Source organism: Protopterus annectens, chromosome 2.part0 (genome assembly GCF_019279795.1).
Source record: "Protopterus annectens isolate FY-2018-M chromosome 2.part0, PAN1.0, whole genome shotgun sequence".
NCBI classification, from domain to species: domain Eukaryota; kingdom Metazoa; phylum Chordata; order Ceratodontiformes; family Protopteridae; genus Protopterus; species Protopterus annectens.
The window spans coordinates 1,626,190,385-1,626,209,605 of NC_056728.1; the positions used below are offsets into that span (position 1 = coordinate 1,626,190,385).

Below are 19,221 nucleotides of genomic sequence, written 5' to 3' on the forward strand. Positions count from 1 at the left end.
ACCTAAAGTAGACTTCTTTATATTTCTACATTTTACCGTTTTATTTTTCTCCTCTATCTAATGTTTGACAAGAGACTTAAAGAATCTTCTGCACGTCAACACAGATTAATCCGAGCAGATCCAAGTAATAACTTTTCTACCCTGCACCAACACTCTCTCGCCTTTGTAATTTTAAAATGTACTTGTACATATCGGGCCATTCTTATCCTCAAAAATTATTATATGTCTGTAATTTAAAGATATTTGTATAGAATTAGGTCAACAAAGAAGGAAGAACCATTATCTCACTAACCCTCCTAAGATCTCAATGATTTCACTAAGCTTTCAGGCAGACACTTCCTGTTCTTGAATCCTGCTGTGGCCCCAGATATCGCTATATCTGCTGAGGGCCTCCAAGACATTTTATTTAACATTTATTAACTGGGAAAGTCCAACTTGGAACAAAGCCAATTTTCAGCGGAGGCCCAGGGAGAAAATGCTCCAGATGCATGTCTTTGCAACGTGGGAGGAAACCAGAGCACTTGGAGGAAACCCACATGAATGCAGGGAGGACATCCACACAGAAGGCACCCCAGCCAATAATCAAACTGGAGAACCTCTTGCTGTGAGGTGACAACGCTACCGCTGCATCACTGCACCGTCCAAGACATAAAAGTGTGGATCATATGCTGCAAAAAAAAAAAAAAAACAATGGCAAAAAAGTAATATATTTCTTTATTCTTTCCAACATTGACTACTTTGAGCCATTCTGGTGAAATTCTTGAACTTAACTAGTGAAAATTTACACTAGCAAAGGAAAAACTGCAAGCACTTTATCTATACCATACACTCCTCAAGCTATATATTTTATGATAAATCTGGACAGAGTTGCTGTTCAGTAGTATTGTGAAGGAATTGTGTAATATTATCCTATGTCAGTCAAGAAATTGAATGGCAGTTCTCCCATCAGAAGAAATTTAGGACCAGTCTAACTTTTTACCAGTTGAGGTTCCTAGCAGTACCAGTGCTTGAAACAAGCATAAAATAAAGCCCAAACTAATTATCTTTGTTTTGGATTGTCTGTCTGCACAATGTATTTTCTCTGTCTTTGCTCAAAACAAAGGCCTTCATTAAGAGATGATAATCCACCACCATTGTTTGTCTAGAATAATGCTCTTTGAAGTAAATCAAAACCACGCATTTATTAAACTTCATTCCAGCAAGTTAAACTTACTAACTCTGGAAACCACACTGATTATGTGTGCACATTGTAAGCTTAATAGGAACTAATATCAGTGTCTACCCCTTAAGATTTATTACAGACTGCATTACTACCCTTAAGATTTACTACAGACTGCATTACTACCCTTAAGATTTATTACAGACTGCATTACTACCCTTAAGATTTACTACAGACTGCATTACTACCCCTTAAGATTTACTACAGACTGCATTACTACCCCTTAAGATTTACTACAGACTGCATTACTACCCTTAAGATTTACTACAGACTGCATTACTACCCCTTAAGATTTACTACAGACTGCATTACTACCCTTAAGATTTACTACAGACTGCATACTACCCTTAAGATTTATTACTGACTGCATTACTACCCCTTAAGATTTACTACAGACTGCATTACTACCCTTAAGATTTACTACAGACTGCATTACTACCCTTAAGATTTATTACAGACTGCATTACTACCCCTTAAGATTTATTACAGACCACATTACTACCCTTAAGATTTACTAAAGACTGCATTACTACCCCTTAAGTTTTACTACAGACTGCATTACTACCCTTAAGATTTATTACAGACTGCATTACTACCCTTAAGATTTACTACAGACTGCACTACTACCCCTTAGGATTTATTACAGACTGCATTACTACCCTTAAGATTTATTACAGACTGCATTACTACCCTTAAGATTTACTACAGACTGAATTACTACTTACCCTTGTGCTCTCTCTTCACAGGCATGCAGGGGGGTAGCCTAAATAGATAGCCGCTATTCGTATTAGGTAGGAGACTCTGAGCTGCAGACATCACACAATACACACTATTATGAGCTTTAATTTAACTATCTGGGGGAAGCCCTGCTGTCTTGAATTTCTAATTCTCAATTTTAGCTCTTCCTTTCATTCCCAATCTGATTTTCTGTCATAGGTGTGTAACCTGTTCATTCCACATTATGATTAAAACACCTTTTTTATACCAGCTAAAACTTAGTGTCATCCTTTAGTGAGATTGCCTCATCTAACCGGCACAGCTCTGGCTTCTTAAATTTTAAAAACAGATGCCATATTACTTTACTCTTAAGGATCAGAATGATAGCCTTCATTAAACCATGTAATACTCTATTGATCTTTCCCAGTGCAGTATCTCTGATTTTGCTCCAAGCCATTTTTAATTTGGTCCAGAGAAAATCTGTATTGATAGTTTCATTGTAATGTTATTTTCCTATATATACAATTATGTATTTGGTAGATCACTTTTCTGTTTTTTCCTTTGACAGCTCAGCTAGCAAGTAAAAGCAGTTAGTTCATTCTTCACTTAACAAGAGACTTTACTAATGCTCAGTCACTGAATATCAGGTTCAGACTTCCTGCTGACCTAAATGCTCGATCTCTTGGCCAGTAGACAAACGAGTGGCTGTGGATCCAAACAGACAGCAGTGTATAAATTATGTGCTCTGACATGCTTTTCATATGCATGTTATTCCTTGTGTCCATTGCTTTGATCCACCCACCACATATGCTCCAACTGTGTGCACATGATGCTGTCTAAAGTCTTTATGGCTGAGTGGCATAATTTGCCATGTCTAGCCTCAATCTACTGTTGCAGTTTTTAATATGTGCTTAAAGTGTTATGCTTTCAGAGGAGTATTGTCCTTATACCACAAAAACTGGACAGTTCCTCCCCCTCTTCTTAGTATGGGGGGTAACTAATCTTTTACCTTAGATGCTATGTCTATAGGTGCTACTTCCCAAATACATGTGCATTATGTCTGACATGATTGTGAAATGTTTGTCTGGTTATACTAGTGATCTCACAAAGCCTTTCATAGTTATTCTTATTCTGATCGAGCTTACATTTTCTAAACCTTATTCAGAAGTATGGTTCACTGAGGAATAGTATTTCCTATCCATATCTGAATGCTAAGACTAGTGTGTTCCCATAGCATTTAAATACCTTAAAAAGGATCTAAGGGCCATTTCCTTCTTACTAGGCTGCTGTCTAGTCCAGCACTAAAGCATTTTCTGTGAGACCTCCTAGCCGGTTGTTTTATGGTAAGATTAATATTTGTTTGTTTAAGTTTGTGTATACAGGAAGTGCTCTGATCATGTTGGACCAATTTTGGGAACAGGCCAGGGTGAATACATCAAACATATTTAAATAAATGAGTCCCACTCTTCACTGCTCTATATTCTGGATAACATGAAAACCCCTGTCCTGTATTGCTGCATGCCACAGAGTCATTAAAGCCATTAGATACCAGAATGAGACACAGTTATACTGCTTGTGCAAGTTGTCTAAAGCAATTCAACTTGGAAAGAGAGAGTCTGATACAAAATTATCCACCGCATGTAACAGTTTGCCATAAATGTTAAACTTAGTGGCAAGTGATGCAACATAAAATGTTCTCTCACTCTTCTCAAGTTTCCTTACTTGCAGTTGGTGATTTATGATGCTCGTCCTCAAAGCACTGTATGATCTAAACAAACTGTATCACTAAGATACTGTCTTCTTGTCTCCATCTCCATTGCTAATAAGAGAATAGCTCTAAGTTTTGTACATCATTCCATTGCATTATAATCACACCTATATCCCTGCAAACCACTTAAAAAATGAAAATATTAGCTGAATCGTAGTATTTCTGCGGTGTCTGTAAATATTTAAAGCTACTCATTAGAGTACTTGTTTTAGTAGACTGTACTGCATTATTGCTCTTTAGAAATACTTCTCATATGTGCTAAACATGATGGATGCCATGTTACTGCATAGATGTCCCCAACACATTTTGCTACTAGGCATATTATGAATGACTGCTCTGTGGAAATTTCTTTACATGTAAAGCTGAGTAGTTTTACCAGACTGTCTAAGTCCTAAAGTATGACAGTTTAGTTGTTTGTGTTAATGGTTCACAGATTTTTCTATGAATATATCAAGTAACTAGCCTGAATTCTACACTACCACTTTAGGACTAACACTTTTAGGGAAACATTGAGATTTTCTTTTGGTCAGTCCTTGCATGGTTTAGTAATTTGTGCAGCTGACACATCTTTTTATAGGTTTCCTGTGAATAGTCATATATTTCAATGTCTCTTTTGTTTATTTTGGTAGCACAGACTTGTTTTACTGTGCCAGACTAAGTGCCCCAAAAAGCTTTCCATATCATAAACCATTCCACTTTTCCTGCATTAATGAAATCCCTAATTCAGTACATAATACCTTGAATGTTTACAGCATATGCTGGCATGTTCTAAGCTTTTACAATAAGACAAAGCCATTCAAATAGCAAACGAGATACTTAGAATCTGCCCTTGTAGCTGTTACCATGTGAAATAATGAACAGAACTTTTCAGATGATAAGCACTTCTTGGGCATACATCTAAGTATGCTGCATTGCTCTTGGAAGTCAATGCCATGCAATTGCTGATTTCTAGAGTGCAGAAAAGTGAGTAAAATGCTTTTTGTGCATTGCTTTTGCCATCCACGCACCTTTTTTTGTACTTTTTACAAACTGACTGTTCCATCATGAGGCATACCTCACTGATGCTTCCGCACCTTGGATGAAGTCATCCACTGATTATCCCTGTGGACATGTGAGATAACTAGACTGAATTCCACTCTACCATTTTATTACTAACACTTTTGTGGAAATATTGGGGAGTTCCCTTTGGCCAGTCTTTGTTTGGTCTACCAATTTTTGTAGGTGCCACTTCTTCCTGTTTACCACTTCCAGCCATTCTCTAATTGCCCACATATTTACCATATGGGTGACTCTGTCTCTTCTTTAAGGGAATCTTGACTGTCACTATAAAACTTTGCTATACTTCTCTGGTTATTTCCATGTCCCACTATGTCTAAAGCCATGGTAGCATTGTGTTAGGCAGAATAAGTGCTGACAATGTTCCACAAATTTATTTCCCATATTTTGCATCATGTTGCTGTACCCTGCCATTATCATTGTTAGATCATATTGTGAATGCATGAGTTCCCACATTGATTCTGACATAAATGTTTGGCCAATGTATTTCAAACATACCAGAGATCCTGATTCTTCCTAAATTATCTTGTCTCCCTGCACTTATGTGACACTGCCCCCCTGTTTCTCACCTGTGTTGCTGGCCTAATCCCTCTTAATACATTCTTGATGTACCAACAGTCTTAATTGTTCCAGAGAAAGACCTGAAACCTACTGAACCTTGTGTATCCTCATGTGTCGACAAATCCTGTGCCACTGCGCTAGTCCATCTTTGGTTCTTCTTACACGTCCGGGTGGTATTCTGCATCATCCGATGTGATTAGTGGGATTTTTGGCTTGGGCTTTTACCACTGACATCCTCTTTTCCCTCTACCTGCTAACACACAGCTTCTGTTATCAATAGTCCTGCTCCTACCAAACCTTTCTATAGTGTCTCAACACATTCCACAGATACTTTTCAAATTTCTGACTCATCTTTTAGTATAAGATGTAAAAAATAATGTACAAGAGAAAAACAACATTTTAAGCATCCCAACTGTTTTCCCCCAAAGGAAACCTACAGCAAAGTACTGCTTTGTTTTTGACTATTTATTCCATACATCTGATTTGAAGCAGTTCCTCTTAGGTTTTAGTATGTTTCTACTGCTTTCACATTTCTGTCATTTTGCTACTTGTTCACTTGTTCTTGAAAAGACGATCCCATTACAGTTATAATCTGTAAGCTACAGATGTTCCACTTGAAACACATTCCTTCTGTTTCCTAACTATACCATGGTTTATAATCATAGTCCTCCTTTGTTCTATAATTTGGAATACCTAATTTGCATACTTTGTTTTGTATTCCTTCTATGCATTCTTCAATGGGAGCTGCCCCCCCCTTAAGTCTCCCCCCTAACAAGGGGTGAGGGGTAACTCAGTCGAGCCAGCAGCCCTTTTAACAAGACTGATTCAGAACTTCTGAAATCTCTTATCATAAAATATTTCCCTTCCATCATACTGTCTTTCCTTTTTAGACAGTTATATTTATACTAATGTCTGGAGCTCTGTACCATGGTGCACCAACCTTATCCCTGCTATGCCATTTCCAAAAACATGTTTTATGTATACAAATCATGCAAGACTCCCTGGCAGCCTTTACTTGTTTTTGCCAACATTACAGTGTAACCACTACACACATTCTCCTTCTGCGCACAACAAGAGGAACCTTACTACAAACATTATTATATTTTGTTATATACTTTTTCTTTAGTATATTCAGATTACCTTTGCTGTTACTCAAATCAGAAGTCTCAGAGGAAGCCCCTTTTCTAAGAGCATAATTTCATAGCAGCAAATAAGTAAGGCAAATGAATTCCACTCATTCTCCACTGTTAAATGGACTTCATACAATACCCTAGCAGCATGCATTTTAAATGTTTGTGGTAAATTAGGTATAACAGCACATCATTCTGGAAAACTACTATACTTCTTAATGGAGAATACTCCATCAGTAACTGATTTTTGACTAATTCCACTAGTAAGAAGACACTTTCTTAGTGCAGTTAGAAAGGATTAAACTGTCTGATGAGCAGACTGCATCATTTTATTTACTGACTGTTAAGCACACATTTAAGAAATTAATTTCATTCAATTTCCTTATTAAGGGGATAAGCTGATGTATGTGTAGCGAGCAAGTTAATGTTGTTAAAGTGTGCAGTTTATGGTAGCAACAGTGACTTCATAGTTGTAGAGAAAGTACAGAAAAAGTATAATGGGAAAAAAAAAGGGACAGCAAGCGATCTAGTTTCATTATCCCAATGACAAGCCCTGGGATATGTGGTAAATCTGGATATCCTGGCTTGGTCTTTGCTGCTGCTGCTGCTATGAGGGTCTTGTTGTGTAATGTGATCCTCTTGCTAGTTTGACGTACTGGATGGGAGTTCCTCTCTCAGATGAAGTTTTGGAACAACTTAACCTCTCACTTAGTACAGCTCCATACATTGCCAGGGCTTAGAACAAGTACAGAATGGAGCCTAAACTCTTCCTCTCTGTTTTAGGATGCCTGCTCTCACAATGTGTTTTCTCGGTTGCATGCCCAAGCAGATGTCTTTGCTTCAAGACTACCTTTCGCTGTATGCACCTGATGTTGGAACATATCCCTAAGGTGCCATATCAGACAACAATATTGTGAGTAGTTTTGAAAATAACTCACTGGATTATATTTTGTGAACATTCTTTAAAACTGTGGAAAAGGAAATTAGAAAAGGATGGTGGAAACAGTTTCATATACATGTTTGCATTCATACTCAGGCTTGCAGTGGTAACTGTATTTTGTCTTTAGCTCTCAGTTCTGAGGCAGTCAAAAGGTTTTCTTATTTTGCTTGACCTTCCTCTGGAGCTTAAACTGGTAATTTGTCTTGCTGATTTGTAACTTTGCTAAAATGGTAGTTTATATAACTGTTCACAGGAATTTGAATTTAAAGATTACATTCCCCCCACCTTTGTGTTGGTCCTGCCTTAGATGTATCCTGTTTTTAGCACTGGGGTGTGATGATGCTGGTATTACAGTCTAATAGGGGCATAACTTCACACATTCTAGTTTGTCTCCTAGTTACTGCTAAGCAGTGCAGACCTCACCTTTTTTTGTGAGGGGATGCTGTTTGAGGTTTGCTGCTGAAAGTAAAACAAATACTTATTTTTTATTTACTGGTGTATATTTTTATGGTCCTAGCTAGATAACATAGAAATATCCACATAAGTAAAAATGAAGGGTCACTATGGATGGCTACAGAGGTAAAACTTGGCATATTGTATAGAGGAACATGCAAATACAGAAAGTATAACTACTTGTTAGTATTTTAGCAACAGACCTTCTCACTAGATGGTTATGCTGACAAAGTTTGGGTGATCTGATATATGTGCCCTTACCTGCAAATGTAGAGTTACATACCTGTATACATTACATTACATTTTAGAATTAAATACCTGCTAACATTTTCAGTCATTGATGTTGGGACTGCATAAATATTAATACATGTGTAGATAGATCAAACAGAAATGTGAGAACAGTGACAACTTTTTAAAATGATCTGTCCCAAATGAACAGTTAACTGTTGTTAAAGTTTTGCATCTGCATTTGAATTACTTTTACTGAGTGTTTTGTTGTAAATAAAGTGTTGTTTAAATATGTTACTTGGAATTACATTAATATGTTACTTTGAATTACATTAATTCTATTTTATTTTATTAGTTTATTTTTGGACTTTATTTAAATGCACAATTTATAAAATAAAATGTCAAACCAAATTTACATGTGACTGTTGACTAGAAGTGATAATACTCATCCGTGAAATGCTTCTCCGGGTTCCCTGGGGAATTCAGGATTGCCTCTTGCACATCTCCTGAATGTTTACAGGTACTGTGAGTATGTTACAGCAATACTCAGGTAATGTGATTTACTACTAAGGGCTTGGCAGCACAACAGATTAACAGTCTCTCTGCATGCATGCATTTGGGAATGTGGGCAGGGGACCAGCATATGTGCTAGCTGTATCTCTCAGCCAACCCTATATTTAAGAGATGGATGCCCTAAAATAACACTATGAGGACAGTAGCACTAAGGTAAAGTCTAATCACTTATGTAGCATTCTAAAACGCAGTAATAATGAGGGGATGAAAGTGGGAAGTAAAAGCTCTAACTGATAGACTGAAACAGAACAAATGCTACCAGCCAGTAAGCTGTTTTGTGTGTACCAAATTGAATATGAACAGAGGTTGCTGAAACTATGCATGTATTGAGGTTTGGTGATACAGTTTTAGTATGTGCTGTACTCAAGCCTTCTACCCCCCCAACAGTAGTGTCTGTGCAAGGTACACACTACAAAAACCTCAACCTTTTTGGACAGGTTTCAGTGAAGTTCTCAGAAATAATAAACATCTGTAATAAGGAATGTTATTGTCTGCATTAGTTTTGTGACAAATGTACCCGTTTATGATCCTATCTTTATTACAAGTGACTCTGTCTTGTCTCATTCCTTAGTCTGAAATAGATTATCTCAACATACAACACTGGGGAAGGATTAGGTTCAATAAATCCTCTGGGACACCCATTCTCCTGAGCACCTATCTACCACTATGAAAAGAGAATGCAAAGTACTTTTTTTGTAATTTACTCTGTGTTTTAGGGGCTGGACATTCTGACCACCAGGTGGTGTCTGTTATTCTAAGACCTTGCACACTCATTGTGGACCTGCACAAATGCGTACTGGATAAGAAGTTATTAGATCTGCAATGCTGTGCCATTTGATTTACAAAGATACTAACGGGTAGGAGACCGAACACAGACTGAGACTGTAAAGAATAGGGAAGCAGTATTAGACCATCTAATGATCTAGATTATGTCTTGCAAATAACTGGAGAACGACTCTAGTATGTTATAGACGGACCATAATTAACAAGTTGCTGAAGGACTGTAGAATGGTTTAATGTGTCACTTGCCTTGGAAAGGTCAAGGAGCAAGACATGTATGTATTACTGTGGAATAAGTTGCCATGTAGGAAGTGGCAGAAAGTGGGAAGTGCTGCATCATTAGTACGATATGGCTGGAAGCCATGTTGAGACTTAGGAAGGAGGCATTGATTAGGTTCAGTATTTGTAAAGGCTAAACATAGATGCGTTTTCCAAAACTTTAGAGATGACATGATTACAGAAGGGTGAAAGCTGCTGCTGTCATAGGAAAGTCTCCTGTTGTGTAAAGGAACAATCATGACGTATTTTCATTGAGTGAGGAAATATCGGGCAAGATTCACAAAGGTTACCTTGAAGTATATGCTTGAGGTGCAACACCATGACAGGCTTTCTTCATGGCTTACAGCAAATGCTAATGAGGCATTCTGGGGGAGTAGCTTATGATAATTAGCCATGTGCTATCCCCCCAGAAATGCCTGAAGTAAGGCATTTACACAGAAAAGTAAGTCAGCATGAAGGATGTGGGGTGGGGGGACATTTAACACCAAGGATAACTGTTTAAATTTTGTCTTAAAGACACTTAAAAAGAGTCATATCCTATACATTCAGTACTCCCATAGAGCTTGTTAGTCCCTCACATTGCTACTGAGAGACTTATTAAAAAATATATAAAGGGGTGAAATGTTTTGAAACCTGCACCCTTGCCACAGAAAGCAGCCTTAACTCACTACACTAACCGATCCATTAGTGTAACACTTTTTTTTGTTACATTGTGAAAAGTATGATATTCTAATGTTTGTCATTATTCAATGACTGCTACAGTCAGTGAATTATGAGGGACAGAGCACCTATAAGAGGCAACAGCTGGAGTATCCTGTAAAAGTAGGGGCTCACAGTAGAGAGAGATGGGGTGTGCCCATATGTGGGAGTGCATCAGTACAAAGCTGGGAGGAATGGTAAATGACACCAGCAGGAAACAATTATATTATTACTTACAGTCACTTAAAAAGTTAATCGAACAACAGTTCTAGCATCACTGTGCACTTTACAAGCACTACGAAAAAGGAAAATCTAACATCTGGCATTACTGACTGAATGTAAGGATTCATTATTTATGAGCGCAGTGAGAAAAAAAATACGAGACATCAGGGATATTCTGTCAAATCAGAGAAAAGTAAGGTGTGTGTGTGTGTGTGTGTGTGTGTGTGTGTGTGTGTGTGTGTGCACGCACACGCGCATGTGTATGCATGTTTGAATGTATCCCAGGATTAAATAAGCTAAACACACTGTTTAAAGCAATTGAAATGCTATCCTGTAGGAATTGTTGCCATTGGGAATATGATTTAACTCCTGAAAACTACTGGCAGATGTAGCCTTCTTATACTTTCTTCATGCCATTTCACCTTGAAGCATAAGTTTTGATGTCAGCTGTGATCCAGAGCATAGACTTGGGCTTGGTGTACTTGTGTCTTATAAGGGTGAAGCTCTTTATAAGTACTTCAAAAAAGTATTACTGAAGAAATCTACTGTTGTACTGTGGTCAGTGGAGCAGTACTGTGAACTGTTTACTTGCCTGAGGACTTAAGCAATGGTCTGAGTACAAAATTCATTTGCATTTATAGTGAAGACTAGTTGTATGATTTGCAAAGGTATCATGTATTCAGCACGCAGTCCAGAGGATGGTATATTTTATTCAGGAATCCAGAGGAGAGAAATTGATCAAAGTAAGGATGTGAGTGAAGAAGGGAGAGTAAGAAGATGTAAGGCATGAGGAGATATTTGTTCACATTTAGGGATACAGTTTATCCTGGTGCTGAGCAATAACAGAGACAATGTTTGGCTATTATGTCTTTCAAAATGGTTTTGGAGGATGGGAGGGAGAGTATTGATCTGATGGATAGAGATATGGAGTTCTAGGCCTTAGCAAAATGGTATGAGCACAGAAAATGCACAGCAGATTTGATAGGTTTGTGGACAAACCAGAGTTTTTGGTCATTGGATCATAATGACTGACTAGGAACATAGTTGTGTAAAATGTTATTTAGTGCTAGACAAGCAGATGGCTTCTGGATAATTGTATAGGTGATAAGAACTTGTGTATATGTTAGTTGATGAGTAGTTTTAACCAGTTCAGGCTTTTTAGTCCTATTCAGTGGGGGGTTCTGAAAGGGATATTTGCTGGAAATTTAACATCTTTTTGATAGCTTTGTTCAAGTTCATAGGTTCATAGGCAGGTACTAGGCTATCTGCCCGAGGGCATTTATAAGCCTAGCCAGAGTGTGTCAGCTTTCACCGCCCCATTGATTAATTAACTGAGCCTCTGTCAAGAAGAGCCAATGAAGTGATCCCGGGGTGTATTTTCTGTTACCCATCCACTTGTCAAGGTTTCTCTTGAAGAGTGTTAGTGAGGGACTCTGCCTAATGTAGTTTGGAATTTTGTTCCAAAGCATGAGGAGTCTTTGTGACTGGAATCTATCCCTCCAGCATGTTCTATTTATTGCTGTGGCAAGGTTTAATTCACTAGGGTAAGTGGTTCGCAGTGACTTGGATTTCTTTAGGTGGAGAATGTCCATCAATTCTGAGTTGGACATGGCTTTGTAAGTCGGGCAGAGATCACCTCTGAGTAAGCAATATGCCACTGAGTACAGCCAGAGCATTTCCAGTTGGGCTGCATAGGACTTATGTTTGAGGCCAGTAATCCTCTTGGTGAGGTACTTTTGTGGTCTTTCCAGCTGTTGGAATGGGGCATTGTACTCTATGATGGGTCTGATGAGTGACGGGTAGAGGGGCACTATAACCTCTTTATTTCTAGATGCGAACCCTTTAGTAATTAGATGGGCTACATAGAAGGATTTCCTAACTACTTTGGCAATATGATTGTCAAATGAGAGGTTACTATCTACCTGAGTCCCCAGATCTCTTATTATCTCTTCTGTATTAAGGGGGCTGCCACCTATGTGGTAATTCATGGGTGTTTTGTTTTTCCCAAATGGGATGACTATGCATTTTTTGGCATTTAGCTTGAGACCATGACTTTGACACCAGGTGTCCATCTCAGTAAGGCACTTTTGGAGAATGTCCATGTCAGATGGAGAGTCAATTATGGCTCCCAGTTTGTAGTCATCGGCGAACTTGGTTAGCCATAGTCCTCCTGTGTTTGCCTATACTTCTGAGAACTATATGCCGAACAGTAGGGTTCCATCCAAAGACCGAGCCTTGTGGGACATCACTTGTGACTGGTTTAGAGTTGGGCCTGGAGCCCACTATTCTTACCATGTGAGTTCTGTCTGTAAGTCAGTTGGCAACACATCTCGTGATATAGGGGTTTATGTTCAGGCTGGTTAGTTTTTCTATAATTCCTGAGTGAGGAATGGTGTCAAAAGCCTTGGCAAGGTCAAGGTAGGCTGTGTGAACCACCTTCCCCTCATCTATGGCCTTAACAAAGCTGAACTGGGTTGGGTCAAGTGTTTGGAGGTTCCCAATGTCTTTGTTAATGAGTTCCATGATGATGCGCTCCATAGCCTTGCAGACCAGGCTAGTCAGGCTTATGGGGTGATAGTTACCAGGGTTAGTTGTGGCCCCTCCTTTGTGGAGTGGAATAACTGTTGCTGTGTGATATTCTATGGACATGTAGCCTGTGGAGAGGCTGAGGTTGAACAGTGTGTTTAGGTGGGGGGTTAGTTCGTTCTGTAGTTCATGCAAGATGCAGCCTGGGACACCATTTGGCCCCACTGATGCTGTGCTTTTAGCTTTTGAAAGGGCTGTTTTCACCTGTGCGTCTGTGATTTCCAGGACACTACACTATTCCGGTATTGTTGTGGGCCCTTTTGGGGGTGAGGGGGGGTGAAGTTTGCACTGAATCTATCTGCCAGGATGTTGGCATTATCAGTAGGTTCAGTATATTTTGTGCTATTTTGCACTAGCTCAGAGCATATCTGTGAGTTGCCACTTATATTCTTGACATAGCTAAAGAAGGCTTTGTGGTTATCTTTCGAATCCTTGGCTATTTTTCTTTTAAAGTTAGCCTTGGATGATTTTATGATGGACCTTAGTTTCTTACTGATACTGATCAGGGATGTCTTTCCTTCTAGGAATTTGCTTGCTTTTTTTCTGAACTAGTTTCCTCCTTCTGTTGTATAGCCTTTTTTTGGCAGGGGTTCACCAGACTGGTTTCCTTCTCTTAGGGGACTGAATCTTGGTTTTGCTAGGGATGGCACGATCCATGCATCCTTGTAGGTGCTCATAGAGTGCATTTGTAAAGGTTCCTGCATCTTAGACACTATCATCCTTTAGCGTGGGGGTTGTGAAACTTACCACCTCTGTCTTAAGTAAGATTAAGTTTGCTATAGAAACGTTTTTCACTGTGGTTTCCTTGGTTGGGGGTGGTGGTGTGGTGTGGACATCCAGAGTGATTAGTTTATGGTCTGATCTAACCAGTGACAGGTTGACCTCCGGTGCGGAATACCTGTCGCCTATGTTGGTGATGACCAGGTCCAATATGTTTTCACCTCTGGTAGGGGAGTTTACCAGCTGATCCAGGCCATTTGAATTGCTAAATTCCAGGAAGCGCTGGGCCTGGGAGTTTGTACTTGAGTAGTTTTCCCAGTTAATGGTAGGGTAATTGAAATCACCCAATATCAGGGTGTTTGGTAGGACCTTCATGTTTTCCACTGTCTCCAGAAAGGTGGAGTGGTGGTCCTGGGTCATGGAGGTTAATCTGTAGCAGGCCACAATTTGCACTGCAGATTTGCCCGATGTTAGTTGCACATGGATGAGCTCAGAGGTATCATGCTGCGCCACTAACCTGGAGGTGTAGGTATCCTTGATGAATATGGATACACCCCCTCCTTTTGTGTTTTGGTCCATGTTCTGTGGCCGAAATGTGTGGTATGAGTTGTAGCCCAGTAGTGCTGGGGTGCTCTGTGGAGCCTTGATCCAGGTTTCAGTTACTGCACAGATGTTGACATTCTCCATACTGAGGAGTGCTTCAAGCACGAGCATTTTGAGACTTAAACTCCTGGCGTTGAGTAGCATAACCCTCATTTTTTTATTTGTGCTGTTTATGGAGGTGGGTTTGACTTTTGAGCCTTGCCTAAAAAAGACATTATGGGGGCAGCAAGAGCCTTGGCTAGTATTCAAAAGCCTAGGGGTGACAGGTGCAAGCCATCTCTTGCGAAGCAACGAGGCTTGTCGAGCATGTTGTCCCAGGTTGACAGACACTAGATCCCCTTTGAATGACACCAGAAGCTTAGACAATTGTTAAAATTGATAATTTTTTCTTTATACTGTGGTATCATTCTTGGTGAGAGCAGGATGCTACTCAGGGTCAGGGTCATACCCACCTGAGCTACATGAGGGAGGTACGTCTCAGGTCATTCACATCAACATGAACAATGACAGAGTCATATTTGTACTTGTTCTGGAGTGACCTGAGTGCTTGTGTTATGCGGCGGATTCTGGCTCCTGACAGGCAGCTAACAGTAACCTTCTCCTTGTCCAGCCTAGTGAGTGGGACATCAGTGTGCCTGACTATAGAGTTGCTTATTACTAATGTGTTAGGTATGTTATTTCACCTTAAGGGCTGTGATTGTGCGGCACACTGATTTTGTGTTTTATGTGTTGCCTGGTTTGTGACAGGAGGTGTAGGTTTTTTGGGTGTCTTCTTTGGAGGTCTCTGATGCTTTTACAGGTTTTTATTTAGAGCCTCCGAGTATGATTTTGTGTATTTATGTGTATTTTTTGCCAGTGCTGGTTTAGTATGTCTATATGAGGCTGGAGGTATGGTGCATGTGTTAACCTTCTCCTCATGACTGCCTGTTCCAGTCTTGAGTGGAGAGAGCTTAGCCTCCAATTTATCTATATAATTGCATCTCTCGCATATGTTAATGTTTTGTGGTAGGAGGAGAGGGTTGTCTGTGTACATGAGGCAGTTGTAACATTGCCTCAGGATACCCAGATTCACCAGCTGGACTGGATAGTATACCTGAAATTGCCCTTTGGTCATGCCTGAATAGTAGAGTGAGCTGCTTAGTCACTTGGTTGGTGAGGGGTGAATAATGAGCCTTGCCCTGCTGGGCAGTCAAGTGTCAGGGTATATTAGTGCTTGCTATTAGGTCTGAGCAAGTGCTGGAATGTAGGATGCTTTTTAAGTGCTTAGGTTGAGAGTTAGACTACTTTCAAGGGAAAAACTGAAGAGGAGACTTGGTGGAGCCGGGAATAATTTAGCCCTAGCTAACCGGCACTGCCCACACGTGCAAAACCGTGCGAATGCCATTTTTACAGCAGGGAAATGAAAGAGATAGAAATTAGCACAAAATGGCCTATAAACTACTAACTTCTGGGCTGGAACCACTCCTTCAGGGACAGATGGCTGCTCAAAGCTCCCTCTCTCACAGGTGAACAGAGAAACCTCTTTCTATCCAAGTAAGGTATGGGCAACTCAGAAACTTGTAACACAGCCCTGAATTCAGCAGTAGCCTGAAAACTGGACTATACTAGCTTAGAAAGGTGGGAAACAAGGAACATTTTTTTGAAAAGATAAGGCAAAAACAATAAAAAATACACTTAAAACAGCTTTAAATGACTGCAAACAGTAAAAAATACACTTTAAACAGCTTTAGATGACTACAATCAATCAGAAAATGCTTTTAAACAAATTACCCAATTAACCAGTAAAAAAAATCTCAAAACTGAGCCCTGTTCCTGTAGTCTTCAATCAGACAAGTTCTAACTGCACACTCCTGCCACTGGGGTGCAGGGAAACCTTCTCCAAAAAAGAAGGCCTGGATTAGTGCTCAAGTTATACAAACAAAGCTAGATTCAGCAGGCCTGAATCTAGTTTATGCGACAGCAAACAAGGCACACCAATTTCAGTAAGAAACAGTTCAAATATGCAGGCACTATAAGCCTCTAACCAGACATTCCCAGCTCAGAAGGGCAAAGTCCAGCCTCTCCTCCCACAAGAGTGCAGACCACAAACCTTCTTAATGTAAAATGACTGGCCTGAAGCCCAAGTACTTAAACCAGAACTAATACACTTTTAGAATAGCAGACACTGAGCCTTCAATCAGCAGTTCCCAACTTAGAAGGATGGAAGCTACCTGTCCTACCACAACAGTGCAGACCACAAACCATCTTAATGTAAAACAACTGGTCTGAAGCCCAAGTGCTTAAAACAAAAGGCTTAGAATGATAGCTGCACTTTAATCAGGTTACTACCAAGCAGTAATAAATACAATTGAATACTTTTAAGAAGGCCTGGATGAGTGCTCAAGTTATACAAACAAAGATAGACTCAGCAGGCCTGGGTTTAGTCTATGCTACAGCAAACAAGGTGCACCAATTTCAGTAAGAAACAGTTCAAATATGCAGGCACTATAAGCCTTTAACCAGAATGTCCCAGCTCAGAAGGGCAGAGTTCAGCCTCTCCTCCCACAAGAGTGCACACCACAAAACTTCTTAATGTAAAATAACTGGCCTGAAGCCCAAGTGCTTAAACCAGAACTAATACACTTTTAGAATAACAGACACTGAGCCTTCAATCAGCAGTTCCCAACTTAGAAGGATGTAAGCTACCTGTCCTGCCACAACAGTGCAGACCACAAACATTCCTAATGTAAAACAACTGGTCTGAAGCCCAAGTGCTTAAACCAAAAAGGCTTAGAATGATAGTTACACCAAGCAGTAATAAATACAATTGAGTACTTTTAAGATGATGCAAAAGCAAAATAAAGTAATAAAGTAGGAAGAAACACAAATACAGTAAAAGCAGATGAATAAAATGTACATTTTGTTTTTGAGTGAGCAAATGAGATGGGCCTAGGAGGAGTATCCAAATGCAAATTTACATTAAATTTTAAATGCAAAGTTTTGATTTTTGTGATGCCTGAAGTTTAATAAGGATAGGAGCACCATAAAGAAGTATGGGGAGGAGAGAGGTAGTGACAAATGTAGCTTTAGTTGCATCGGTGAGAAAGGTTTGGGCTCTATAAAGCATCCCTGGTTTTTGATGAGTTTTTCTTATGCAACTGTGTATATGCAGGTCGAATTTAATATTATCATCCACTATCATCCTTAATAATTTGCTATGAGAAGTGACTTCAATGGTTGCATTATTGAGAGAGGACTTTAAATTTTGTTTATTTTTTATTTATTTTTTGTTAAGGTTGAGCATGAGTTATGAGTTACAAAGTCAAGTTTCAGTTGCTATTAAAGCTTCTGAGTAATTTTTTGGAGGTGTGCCACATTGTCAAATGTGCAAATGAGTGTGGAGTCATCAGCGTACTGTATTAGGGAGGCATGTTGTGTGGATGTGTGCAAGGTGTTGTTGAGAATGTTAAAGAGGAGGGGACCAAGGATAGAACTTTATAGTACACTGGTGATGAATGGGAGGTATGGAGGGTGTGTGGAGTGGTGTTTCATTGACTGATACTTATTTGGATAGGTAGCTTTTGAATCATAGAAGGGTGGGCTGAGAGATACCTAATGAGGATATCTGAAGTAGAAGTTTGCTGTGGCATTTTCTTCTGAAGTGTACACAAGTGATTTACATTCCTGAAACAGAGCACAAGCTGTAAGGCATCTGCTGGTGAAACTGGCAAATGTTGTTTAGAACTTGCAAGTAATATATACATCAACACTAGTGATGTATAGAGAGATAAAAGACCTGACAACAGCTCAGGTGACTAAATAACTGAGCAAGTAGGGCAGTAATGGGTATGCCCATCTTGGGGACAAGGTGAATCCAAACACAAAACAAGCCTTTTCAGGCTGTTTGAATAATTATCCATTTGGAGGGGTCTTGCTTCCCAGGTTCTGGGGGACTCCCCACCATAGCAGAAAAAATGGTTTTAAGTCCAGTTGGAAAAGGTTTGATGGTTGGTAGGCACAGTGGCAAAAGATTACTTAGAAAAGGGTATATCCTTAGCTACTAATAGTGACAAGTTCAGATAAGTGGTTCGAGTTCATCTATATACCACCTCCTGGCTCCAACACACTTATTTTTTTACTTTTTCTCTGCAAGTATATAGCTGTTTGCATATTTATTTTTCCAAAGTGCATTGTTTAGTTTTATTTATTTCAAATAAAGAGTTTTATTACTCCAGTTTAATTTATTGTTGATGGTTTATTGTTAGCTCATAAATATGTAATGAAATCACCAGAACTATATTAAGAGTTAGCATTGTTCTTGCAGTTGGAGGACATAGAAAACACATGCATTTCTTCTCTTTGCTGAAGGCAATGTAGGAGGGACAAGTGACTGAGCAGGACAAAAAAATAAATACATGGACGCCTAGCTTAAGTATTGAGAAAAAGTCACTAAGTGGGTTTTTGGGGGATGGAAGGACCCCCATTTATTTATGCTTATATACCTGCTGTGGGGACCAGACTATGCCTTAGTTAACTTATTTCTCTAAGTTTTTTTAAGTCCTAAGAAACTTTGAATCTGAATCCCTAGATATCTATTCTGCTCCAGCAAAATCTTAATCTGAATTGTTTGACATCCTTCTATAACAAACATATTTTCTCTAACACTTTCTTCCTATGGTTTGAGGAGTCTTAATAAGAGGGAATACAT

The 19,221-nt window shown here is 39.3% G+C and overlaps 1 protein-coding gene across 1 annotated transcript in view; it reads left to right on the plus strand.

The window, feature by feature from the left end:
- Positions 1-7,153: 7,153 nt before the first annotated feature.
- LOC122792861 (peroxidasin homolog) overlaps positions 7,154-19,221 on the plus strand; it is a 1,756,079-nt gene continuing 1,744,011 nt past the window's right edge. Inside the window, exon 1 of the mRNA XM_044060419.1 lies at positions 7,154-7,364. Coding sequence (XP_043916354.1) covers positions 7,204-7,364 — 161 coding nt within the window. The 5' untranslated portion in view covers positions 7,154-7,203. The remainder of the gene's footprint in view (positions 7,365-19,221) is intronic.